Source organism: Aotus nancymaae, unplaced genomic scaffold (genome assembly GCF_030222135.1).
Source record: "Aotus nancymaae isolate 86718 unplaced genomic scaffold, 86718_ANA_hifiasm-v0.15.2.pri h1tg000059l, whole genome shotgun sequence".
In the NCBI taxonomy this organism is placed as follows: Eukaryota; Metazoa; Chordata; class Mammalia; order Primates; family Aotidae; genus Aotus; species Aotus nancymaae.
Genome location: NW_026988473.1, coordinates 53,502,240 through 53,515,078, shown reverse-complemented (window position 1 = coordinate 53,515,078; position 12,839 = coordinate 53,502,240). Strand labels below are relative to the sequence as shown.

Here is a 12,839-nt window from a genome sequence, read left to right as displayed (position 1 = left end):
TGTTCTAGTGTTTCTATTCTACTCTCTTCTATTCTATTTTACTGTTTCTTTTTTTTTTTTTTCCCCTAGTGCCAAGTGTTTATTCCCTGACACGTGGGTGGTTCACATATACACACACACAGGCACGGGCACCGCGAGAGAGGGCAGCACTCCTGGTTTCTGAGGGGAGGATCTTGGCCTCACGGTGAGGATGGTTTCTCTCCCACCCTCACTAGAGCAGGGGACCCACTAGTAAATTTCACCCCTTCCACTTCTCAGCCAAGGAGAAGCCACATCGGTGACATTTAGTTCCAACCATTATAGTAAGTGGAGAAGGGATTGGCCTGGTCCCAACCATTACAGGGTGAAGATGTAAACGGTAAAGGAAGGTACAGTTTGGATGAGGCCACAAGAGGGGGCAGATGACACCATCAGAAGCATGTGCAGGGAGGGGCAGTTACTGGGCTTCTGGGCTGCTTAGTCCCTGGCTTGGCAGGAAAGATAGGGAAGATGGATGGCCTCATTGTTTGGCACTGATGATGCCCACAAATTCAGGCTTGAGGGAAGCACCACCCACGAGGAAGCCATCCACATCAGGCTGGCTGACCAGCTCCTTGCAGGTTGCCCCAGTCACAGAGCCTCCATAAATGATACGGGTGCTCTGAGCCACGGCTTCAGAGACGTTGGACTTAAGCCATCCTCGGAGCTTCTCATGCACTTCCTGGGCCTGTTGGGGTGTTGCAGTCTTGCCCGTGCCAATGGCCCACACAGGCTCATAGGCCAGGACGACCTTGCTCCAGTCCTTCACATTATCTGCGATGACCTTTGTCTGATCGAAAACAACCTTCTCAGTGATGCCAGCTTCCCTTTCATCTAGCTTCTCCCCAATGCAGGCGATTACTCCGAGTCCCTCTGCCAGAGCATGGGCCACTTTCTGCCCAATCAGCTCATCTGACTCCCTGAAGACATGCCTTCTCTCTGAGTGCCCCCAGGACCACCCACGTGGCTCCGCAGTCTTTGATCATGCCAGGGCTGATCTCCCCAGTAAAGGCCCCGTTAGACACTTTGTAGCAGTTCTGCGCAGCCACAGCAATCTTGGGATCTAGCTTCTGCCCGGCGAAGTCGATATAGGCAGTGCGGGGAGCGCAAACCACCTCGGTGTCTGCCGGCGCTTTGGCCGCGTTCAGAGTGCCGATGAGCTCCCCCAGATTCTGCTTCCTCCCGTTCATCTTCCAGTTCCCCCCAACGAAGAACTTCCTGGAGGGAGCCATGGCACTGGGACGAAGGCACTGAAGGTCAGTGTCAGCCCTATTTTACTGTTTCTATTCATTTGTTCTCTTCTCTTCTCTTCTTTACTTGTTTACTATCTATCTCTTCCACTAGGAATGAACTGCACAAAAGTAGAGAGACTGTTCACCGGTGTAACCCAAGTACTTAGAACAGTGGTTGGCATATTACGGGTGCCAAATAAATATTTGTTGAGTGAATGAATGAATAAATTTGCTTACTGTTAAGACTGAAGGGGGCAGGAAACATATCTACTGTATTCATTATTATACGCCCAGTGTCTACCACAGTACCTGGTCGGAATGTGTATTAGTTTCCTAGAGTTGCTGTAACAAATTACCACAAACTTGGTGGCATAAGGCAACTGAAATTTATTCTCATAGTTCCGGAGGCCAGAGGTTTCAAGTCAAGATATCAGCAGGGCCACACTCCCTTCGAAGGCTTGAAGGGAAAATCCTCTGTTGCTTTTTTGGTTCTGTGGCATTCCTTGGCTTGCGGCTGCATCCCTGCAATCTCTGCCTCTGTCTTCAGTGGTCTTCTCTTGCATGTGTTTCTTATACGGACACTTGCCATTGGATTTAGGGCCCATCAGATAATCAAGGATCCTGAGATCTTTAACTTGATTACAACTTTTGAGTTCTCTGATCAGTCCCAGCAATGGCCTTCAAAGCCCTCATAACTTAGTCTCTCGTTGCCTCTCTGACTTCAGCTCTTTGTCGTTTTCTTGCTCTTCCTCAGCACCGCCCAGATGTGCTCCCACCACAGGACCTTGCACGTGTTGTTCCTTCTGGCTAGAATATTTTCTCCCAGATATCCACAAAGCTTACTTTCTCATCTTTGCCCAAATATAGGCTTTCTTTTTTTTAGCTAGAGTCTTGCTCTGTCCCCCAGGCTGGAGTGCAGTGGCATGATCTCTGCTCACTGCAACCTCTGCCTCCCAGGAGGCTGAGGCAGGAGAATCACTTGAACCCAGGAGGCAGAGGTTTGCAGTGAGCCTAGATCGAGTCACTGCACTCCAGCCTGGGCAACAAGAGTGAAATTTATTCTCAAAAAAAAAAAGTGAATCCCTGCATTCCAGTATGGCCCTTAGACCTTTCAAACGGGGCTTCTGCCCAGCCCCACCTCTGAGCGGATCCCTGCTCTGCAGTGACTTCTGCAAAATTTTCTAAGTCTCTAGTGCTTGGAACCAGCTGGGGCCAGCAGGGCTTCCCAGTGGGACACCTCAATTCTGAATGAAGATACATGTGAGCCACAGTTTCCACTTCTTTGCTTCAGAAGAAAGCACGGTCAGCCGAACACTGTGGCTCATGCCTGTAATCCTAGTGCTTTGGGAGGTTGAGGTGGGTGAATTGACTGAGCTCAGGAGTTCAAGACCAGCCTGGGCAACATGGCAAAACCCCGTCTCCACTAAAAATTCAAAAATTAGTAGGATGTGGTAGTGCAGGCCTGTAGTGCCAGCTACTTGGAAGGCTGAGGCGAGAGAATGACTTGAACCTGGGAGGTGGAGGTTCCGGTGAGCTGAGATCATGCCACTGCACTCCAGCCTGGGCAACAGAGCAAGACCCTGTCTCCAAAAAACAGAAGAAAGCACAAGATTTTTCTCTTGGAGCACAGAAGGTCTTTCTAGGTATGACACAACACATAACCCATAAAAGGAAAGGTCAAGATTTTGACAATATAAAATAAAAATTCCACATTACAAAAATTCCACATTTCAAAGCAAAATGCAAAAGGCAGATAATCCAATTGTAAAAAAATTAAAACTCTTATTAGTGACAAAGACTAATTTATCTTGTTCAAAGAAAAACTTCAGCCAAATTAGATTTAATTGAGTTTAAATGAGCAATGAACAATTCACAAATCAGGCAGCCCCAGAATCCCAGAAGATTCAGAGACTCCAGGAGTTCCTTATGGTCAGAACAAATTTATAGACAAAAAAGTAAAGTCACATACAAAAATTGGAAGTGAGGTACCGAAACAGCCAGATTGCCTTATTTGAACACAGTTTAAACACTCAGCAGTCTGTGAGTGGTTGAAGTATGGCTGCTGGGATTGGCCAAGACTCAGCTATTTTAACAGGTGCATAGTCTTGAATTGAGGTTTTCAATCTTGTCTGCCTATTAAGCTAGGTTATGTTTTGTCTACAAGAACTCAAATATACAAGTATGGAGTCCTTCTCAGGCCATATTTAGTTTGCTTTAACAATCTAAAAGCTAAGACTGAGGTGTCGGACCGGGCGCGGTGGCTCACGCCTGTAATCCCAGCACTTTGGGAGGCCAAGGCGGGTGGATCACGAGGTCAAGAGATCGAGACCATCCTGGTCAACATGGTGAAACCCCGTCTCTACTAAAAATACAAAAAATTAGCCGGGCATGGTGGCGCATGCCTGTAATCCCAGCTACTCAGGAGGCTGAGGTAGGAGAATTGCCTGAACCCAGGAGGCGGAGGTTGCGGTGAGCCCAGATCGCGCCATTGCACTCCAGCCTGGGTAACAAGAGTGAAACTCCGTCTCAAAAAAAAAGACTGAGGTGTCGGAGAAGCCAAGAGGAGAGTATCAAAGACAATGAGAACAATCAAATGCATCCCATTCTGCTGACAGATCAAGAAGAGAGACGCTGAAAGGGGCCCCTTAGATGTGTTTATGTGGAGGTCACAAGGTGCCTTAGCCATTTTAGTAGATTGGTGGTGGTCAGAATGCAAGGAAATGGGAATTGCATGTGCAGGATGTTCTTTTGAGATACTCCCTTTTAAACAGAGCAGAGAAGCAGCCACAGTGAAGGATATTGGATTAGGTCTAGAAAGAAACTTTGTTTTGTGTTTATTTGCCTCATTTTGACTTTTGAAGATAGAATCTTGATTGGATTTTCAAATGGAGCAAGAGAGGTTGAAAACGACAGAAAGAAAGAGTGTGGCTAAGACTGTGTTTTTCCTCTAACAGCCATTTTCCCATCTTCTACGGTCTGTGAATTTCAGCAGAATAAATGATCCCTAGAACAAAAATGACATTTCTCCAACTCCCTTGCAGTTCCATAGAATAATGTGTCCAAGTTCTAGCCACAGAAATAAAGGCAAAAACGTCATGTGCAACTTCTAGGAAGTGTCCTTAAAGGGAAGAGCTCTGTTCTTCTTCCTGCTGGCAAGAGTGTAGACATGATGGCTGGAGTGTGAGCCACAAGGTGAACACCACATTTTGAGGATGATGGGCAAGATCAAAGTAGCCTGGTTTCCTGGTGATCCTATGTTGTCATACAAGTCCTGGATGGGCTGTGTCTATGTCAGGGTGGAATAAATGTTGACTTTATTTAAAGCTGCTGTTATTTTCAGTTTTTTGTCACTGATAACATAACTTAGTATTAACTAGGAGAAGGCCAGGCAAAGTGGCTCAGACCTGTAATCCCGGCACTTTGGGAGCCCAAGGCAGGTGGACACATGAGGTCAGGAGTTTGAGACCAGCCTGGCCAATATGGTGAAACCCTGTCTCGTCTCTACTAAAAATACAAAAATTAACCAGGTGTGGCAGTGTGCGCCTATAGTCCCAGCTACTTGGGAGGCTGAGGGAGAATTGCTTGAGCCAGGGAGGCAGAGGTTGCAGTGAGCCAAGATTGTGCCACTATACTCCAGTCTGGGTGGCAGAGCAAGACTCGATCTCAAAAAAAATTGACTAGGAGAAGGGGAATAACTAATATAATCAGATCCCTGAGGGATCGAGCAATGTAGAAGTATCAGCCCTTTGTAAGAGGGATACTTGGTCTACTGGGAACTGGGCTCAATTACTTGCTAGCTGTGTGATCTTAGGCAAGCTATATAACTTCTCTGCACCTGTGTTTCATCATCTGTAAAATAGGGTAAGGATGGATTCACACAGTACGGAGCTATGGTATTTAATACAGCTGTTAGGACATAACAGAAGGGGAAAGGGAGAGGATGGCTACAGATGCAAGCAGGTTTTTAATTTGTTGTAACAAAGACAAGGGAATGTTTGTCTGGGTGGCTTCTAAATTATCTATAAAATAGAAGGCAAAATCAATAAGTGAGAGTGGGTGGTGTGGGGCAGAGGATGCAGAGATACGAAAAGATCTGCAAAGTTATTAAAAAGTTTTTGTAGAAAAAGAGCAAGCTGACTAGAGAAACATGGAAAAATTGTCAGGCAGCACTGAGGAACCATGTGAATCTGGGGATCATGAGCTTATCATTATATCACTTTTTCTAGATATAGAATTTGCTGTAACAATTTCAGCTACTCTGGTTCAGAAGGAAAAAAATGGAAGTGATTGGGATCATCTGAGACTGGAGTTCAGCCAGATGAAAATGACAGAGGAGGGGGGAATACAGGAGCGTATCTGCAAAGGAATACTATAATGTTAGATTATAAAGTATTTTTTAAAATGGACAGGAATCCAGGAGCAGGCGAATAAACAGAGAGAAAGGGAAGATGGATTGGATGCACTGATGAAGTCAGAGAGCTATTGCACTGGGGGCAGTGCCCATCCACCACACCACCCACCACACCACCCATGCACTCATGAGCACACAAATGTGCATGCACAGCCACATATATTGGTTTCCTAGTTTAATTTCTGTTTGGAAGCTGAAAAATATCCCCCACCAAGGATTAGCTTCTTCAGAGAATAGAGACGGTTAAAAAAAAATCATAAAACTCTCTAGGTTTCAGGACCAGATTTCATCCTTGTTCAGCCTACCCAAGTATGGGGCTGAGAGGCCTCCTTCCACATTACACTTCCTTTCCTGTTTGTCAAAGATCTGACTGGTTCAGTGGCGCTTACAAGGATCATGAGTCATTTTAAGTCAATGTATACATGGGACAGTGTGGTTGGAGTGTGAATACCTCAGGACACAGAGAGGTGACCTTCATCCTATATAAGATGTAGGCAGCTGTGGATGGAGAGCCTCCTCCCAGGAATGACTAGAAGATCATCTGTCAACACTGGTGACATGGGGTGCTCATGTGACTGTCGACAGGCGGTCTGCAGGGGACAGTTTCTATGTGGCTTCCTCATGCTGGCTGATGGGGTGAGGCAGGCTGCTCAGACATCTAGAAGCCAGCCCTGCCACAACAGCCACTCCCAGTCTGATCTTCTCACTCCAGACCACCAACCCACCTCATCACCAGCAGTTCCTTGCTATCAGAAGGCTCCAGATCCTAGTTTCTCCAGGACAAGGGTGGGGATTTAAATTACCTGTCTATCCTTGTTCTGTTCCCAGCTACTGTAATGATATAAACACTACAGTTTGATTCTCTTACCTTTTTATTCCCAAAATATTGTTTGGAAGTAAACATACACCCAGATACATACATGCATGCACACACATACACACACACATACCCCTACACATTAGCCCTTTCCGTCTATCTACATCCCTACTATTAGAACAATCCCAATTTCCCTTGAGATAATGTGAGTATTTTCCCCTGTCTGGAGCAGGGATTGGCAAACTTTTCCTGCAAAGAATCAGATCACAATTTAGGCTTTGAAGATCACACCATCACAGTTCCAACTACTCTACTCTGCCACTGTGGTGTAAAAGCAGCCATGGACAATAACATAAATGTGAGTGTGGCTGTATTCCCATAGAACTTTTATTTATGGACACCAAAATTTGGATTTCATATATTTTCTCTTTTCTTTCCACTATTCTTTCTCACAACTGTAGGTGGTATTTAATATCAATTGTAGCATACATTTAAATTGGAAATATAAGAATGTCTTAAAATTTAGGAAATACATTATAAACAACCCAAATTGGACATTGATGTTATTTAAAATCTTGGCTATTATTTTTTAATAGTTGCAATTACAACCTTTTTTTTCTTTTTGAGAGGGAGTCTTGCTCTGTTTCCCAGGCTGGAGGGCAGTGGCACAATCTTGGATTCAAGCAATTCTCAGCCTCCTGAGTAGCTGGGATTACAGGCACCCACCATCATGCCCAGCTAATTTTTGTATTTTTGTAGAGATGGGGTTTCACCAGTTGGCCAGGCTGGTCTTGAACTCCTGACCTCAGGTGATCCACCCGCCTTGGCCTCCCAAAGTGTTGGGATTACAGGCGTGAGTCACTGTGCCCCACTTCATCCAGCCTAATTTGTTATTTTTTAAAAAATAGATACAGAGTCTCATTATGTTACCCAGGCTGGTCTAGAATTCCTGAGCTCCAGTGATCCTCCCACCTCAGCCTTCCAAAGTTCTAGGATTACAGGCATGAGCCACCACATCTGGCCTATGATCTTCTAAATACCTTTTTTAAACTTATCTAAACATTTTCTTCAAATAAAAATCCTGAAACATTGTTAAGAAAAGAGTTAAAAATATATTTAAAGTTTTTAGTACACAATGCCAAATTGCTACCTAGAAAATTTGGCTGGATTTACAGTCTTGACCAGAGTTACAGTTCATATTCCCTATGTTCTTCCTGAAACTAGTTTTACCACCTTTATATTGTAGATCTGATAGGAAAAAAAATCACATTTTGATGTCTAGTAAGTCTGAACATTTTTCATAACTTCATTGCCTATTTTTACTGATTTGAAATACATCTTTACATGCAAAGACTATTAATACTTTATCCATCATACATGTTTAAAAACATAAATTCTCAATGACCCATTTACATTTTGATATTGCTCATGATGCTTTTATCACACACGTTTTCAATCTTAATGTAATAAAATCTATCAATCCTTCCTTTTACATATTCTTTTCCTTTACTATGATTTAGCCTGATTTTTCCCCACACTAGTTTCTTTAAAAATTTTCTCTTCATTATCAACTTTTAGCAAATTTATGTTGAAGTTCTTGTGTATAACTTTGTTTGTATTTATCTTTTTTTTTCTTGAGACAGTATCTTACTCTATCACCCAGGCAGTTCAGTGGCACAATCACAGCTCACTGAAGCCTCAACCTCCTGGACTCAAGTGATCCTCCCACCTCTGTCTCCCAAGTAGCTGGGACCACAGGTGTGCACCACCACACCCAGCTAATTTTAAATTTTTTTTTTAGTTTATTTTTTATTTTTTTATTTCAGTAGGTTTTGGGGGAATATGTGGTATTGGTTACATGAATAAGTTCTTTAGTGGTGATTTCTGAGATTTTGGTGCACCCATCACCCGAACAGTGTACACTGTACTCAGTGTAGTCTTTTATCCCTTGCCCTCCCCCACCCCTTCCTCCTAGTCCTCAAAGTCCAATGTATCATTCTTATGCCTTTGTGTCCTCAGAGCTTAGTTTGCACATATGAGTGAGCACATATGATGTTTGGTTTTCCATTCCTGAGTGACTTCACTTAGAATAATAGTCTCCAATTTCATGCAGGTTGCTGTGAATGTTGTTATTTAATTCCTTTTTATGGCTGAATAGTATTCCATGGTGTGTGTATGTGTGTGTGTGTATATATATATACAGAGCACATTTTCTTTACCCACTCGTTGATTGATGGACATTTTGGGCTGGTTTCATATTTTTGCAATTGCAAATTGTGCTGCTATAAACATGGGTGTGCAAGTATCTTTGTCATGTAATGATTTTCCTCTGGGTAGATACATAGGAGTGGGGTTGCTGGATCAAACGACAGATCTACTTTTAGTTCTTTACGGAGTCTCCACACTGTTTTCCATGGTGGTTGTACTAGTTTACATTCCCACCAGCAGTATAAAAGTGTTCCCTTTTCACCACATCCACACCAACATTTATTATTTTTTTATTTTTTTATTATGGTCATTCTTACAGGAGTGAGGTAGTACCACATTGTGGTTTTTATTTGCATTTTCCTGATAATTAGCAACATTGAGCATTTTTCCATATACTTGTTGGCCATTTGTATATGTTCTTTTGAGAATTGTCTATTCATGTCCTTAGTCCACTTTTTGGTAAGACTGTTAGTCTATTTCTTGCTGATTTGTTTGAGTTCTCTCTCTCTCTCTCTCTCTATATATATATATATATATGTATATATGTATATATATATATATATATATTTTTTTTTTAAATAAAGATGGGGTTTCACCATGTTGATCAGGCTGGTCTTGAACTCCCGACCTCAGGTGATCCGCCCACCTTGGCCTCCAAAGTGCTTGGATTACAGGTGTGAGCCACCACACCTAGCCTGTCTGAGTTCTTTGTAGATTCTGGATATTAGTCCTTTGTCCAATGTATAGATTGTGAAGATGTTCTCTTTACTTTGGATATGTAGTCCATGAGTACTGCGTAGTTTGGGGTGAAATAAATCATATGAGCTGCCATTATCTTGGCCATCTCTATGCTTTTGGAAACTTCATGTAAGTGGAATCATGCAATATTTGTCTTGTGACTGAATCATTTCACTTAGCATGATATGCTTAAGTTTCATCTACATTGCACATATCACAGAATTTCCTTCTTTTTTAAAGCTCAGTAACACTCCATTGTATGTATATACCATATTTTTTAAATTTTTGACTTTTGTACATAATAGGTGTATATATTTGTGGGGTACATGAGCTATTTGGATACAGGCATATAATGCATAATCACATCAGGGCAAGTGGGGTATCTATCATCTCAAGCATTTATCCTTTGTGTTACGAACAATCCAATTATACTCTTATTTTAAGAGTGTAATTTAAGAGTATTCATTCTTTCTAACTGTTTTTTGTACCCATTATCCAGCCCGCTTTCCCGCTTTCCTCCTCTGCACCCTTCCTCTACTGCCCTTCCCAACCTCTGGTAACCGTCATTCTACTCTCCATCTCCATTAGTTCAATTGTTTTAATTTTTAGCTCCCACACATAAGTGAGAACGTGTGAAGTTTGTCTTTCTGTGCCTAATTTCAACTTAACATGATGACCTTCAGTTCCACCTATGTTGTTGCGAATGAAAGAGTCTCATTCATTTTATGGCCAAGTAGTACTCCATTTTGTATATGCATCTTACTTTTCATCTGCTCATCTGTTGTTGAACATTCATGTTGTTTCCACATCTTGGCTATTGTGAATAATGTTTCAATGAACATGGATGTGCTAATACCTCCTTGAGACCCTGTTTTAATTCTTTTGGATAAATATTCAGAAATGGGATTGCTGGATCATATGGTAGTATTATTTTATTTATTTATTTATTTATTTATTTTTGAGACAGAGTGTCACTCCATTGCCCAGGCTGGAGTGCAATGGTATGATCTCAGCTCACTGCAACCTCTTCCTCCTGGGTTCAAGCGATTGTCCTGCCTCAGCCTCCCAAGTAGCTAGGATTACAGGTGCCCGCCACCACGTCCGGTTAATTTTTTTTTTTTTTTTTTGTATTTTTAATAGAGATAGGGTTTCACCATGTTGGCCACCCGGCGTCGAACTCCTGACCTCAGGTGATTCATCCGCCTCAGCCTTCCTAAGTGCTGGGATTACAGGCGTGAGCCACCATACCGGCCTATTTTTAATTTTTTGAGGAACTTGTATACTGTTTTCCATAGCAGTTGCACCATTTTGCCTTCCCACCAACAGTGTACAAGGGTTGCAATTCCTCCACATCCTCACCAACACATGTTGTCACTTGTTTTTTGATAATAGCCAGACTGACAGGAGCAAGGTAATATCGCATTCTGGTTTTGATTTGCATTTCCTTGATGATTAATGACACTGAACATCTTTTTGTATACACATTGGTCATTTGTATGTCTTTGGAGAAATATCAATTCAAGTCTTTAACCCATTTTTTGTTTATTTGTTTTTTGTTTGTTGGGGGTTGGTTTTCTGGTTTTTTTTTTGGAAATTTTGAGAGTAGATCTCACTTCGTCATCCAGGCTAAAATGCAGTGGCATGATTATAGCTCACTGTAACCTTGAACTCGTGGGCTTAAGAGATCCTCCTGCCTCCGCCTCCTGAGTGGCTAAGACTACAGGTGCCCACCACCATACCCAGCTAATTTTTTTAAATTTTCATTGTACAGAAAGATCTTACTATATATGGCATATATATAAGGGACAGAACTAATAAGATAGATGTATGTATGCAAGAGGCTTTATTAAGGAGTATTGACTCTCAGAATCACAAGGTGAAGTCCCACAATAGGCCATCTGCAAGCTGAGAAGCAAGGAAGCCAGTTTGAGTTCCAAAACCTCAAAAGTAGAGAAGTCAACAGTGCAGTTTTCAGTCTGTGGCTGAAGGCCCAGGAGCCCCTGGCAAACCACTGGTGTAAGTCCAGGAGTCTAAAAGCTGAAGAGCTTGGAGTCCAGTATTTGAAGGCAGGAAGCACCCAGCGTGGGAGAAAGTACATATATACTTTATATATATTCCCACAAGTTCTATACCACATTTTTAGTGACATTTGAGGTTGTGTATGCACTTTGTGGTAGCATTTTATGGTTTGGGGAGCTTTGTTAGTGTGGTGATTAACTTTGTGCACATTTTTGTATGGAAAGAGAGGACCAGTGGGTGATTTTAGGGTGTTGTGGGCCACATTGAAGCTTGGTCTCCAGGGGTCTGTTTGAGGAGAGCAACATGTAAAGTATATATATACTTTCCATATATATATATGAGATCAGCATACTCCTGGCCTTAAGTGATCCTCCCTCCTCAGCCTCCCAGAGTGCTGGGATTATAGGCGTGAGCCCTACGCCCTGCCTAGCCCATTTTTAAATTGGGTTATTACCTGTTTTATTATTGAGTAACAATAACAAAAAGGTTAAATAAACTCCCTGGTTTATTTCCAAAAAATAAAAGGAACTCTTACAACCCAATAGCAAATATTTTGATTTGCAAATATATGATTTTCCCCCATTTAATAGGTCACCTTTTCAGTGTAGATTGTTCTGCTTGCTGTGCAGGAGATTTTGAGTGGAACGTAGCCACACTTGTGTAGTTTTTGCTTTTATTGCCTGGGTTTTTGGTCATATCCATAAAATTATTGCCAAAATCAATGTCATGAAGTTTTTCCCCAATGTTTTCTCCTAGGAGTTTTATAGTTTCAGGTCTTATATTTAATTCTTTAATCAATTTTGAGTGGATATCCAATTTTCCCAACACCGTTTGTTGAGGAGACTACCGCTTCCCTTTTTGTGTATTCTTGGCACCATTAAAGACCAGTTAACCGTATATGTATAGATTTATTCTGGGTTCTCTATTCTGTTCCATTGGTCTAAATGTCTGTCTTTATGCCAGTACCATGCTATCTTAATTACTGCAGGTTTTTGTTTGTTTTGAGATAGGATCTCTCTCTGTCGCCCAGACTGGAGTACAGTGGTGAGATCTTGTCTCATTGCACCCTCTGCCTCCAGGGTTCAAGTGATTCTCCTGCCTCAGCCACCCAAGTAGCTGAGATTACAGGCATGCACCAAAACCTCTGGCTAATTTTTGTATTTTTAGTAGAGACAGGCTTCCACCATGTTGGCCAGACTGGTCTTGAACTCCTGACCTCAAGTGATCTGCCTGCTTCGGCCTCCTAAAGTACTAGGATTACAGGCATGAGCCACCATGCCTGGCCTATTGTAGCTTTTTAATGTATTTTGAAATCAGAAAGTGTGATGCCTCTAGCTTTGTTATTTCTCAAGATTCATTTGGTTATTCAGTGTCCCTTGTGTTGCAATAGGTCTCT

The 12,839-nt window shown here is 42.3% G+C and overlaps 1 protein-coding gene across 1 annotated transcript; it reads right to left on the bottom strand.

The window, feature by feature from the left end:
• Window positions 1–236: 236 nt before the first annotated feature.
• On the bottom strand, window positions 237–1,273 carry LOC105720327 (triosephosphate isomerase-like). The gene is given in 2 exon segments (XM_012456782.3): window positions 237–967; window positions 969–1,273. Coding segments are annotated over 2 exon segments (750 nt in total). The 5' UTR covers window positions 1,251–1,273; the 3' UTR covers window positions 237–499.
• Window positions 1,274–12,839: the final 11,566 nt, after the last annotated feature.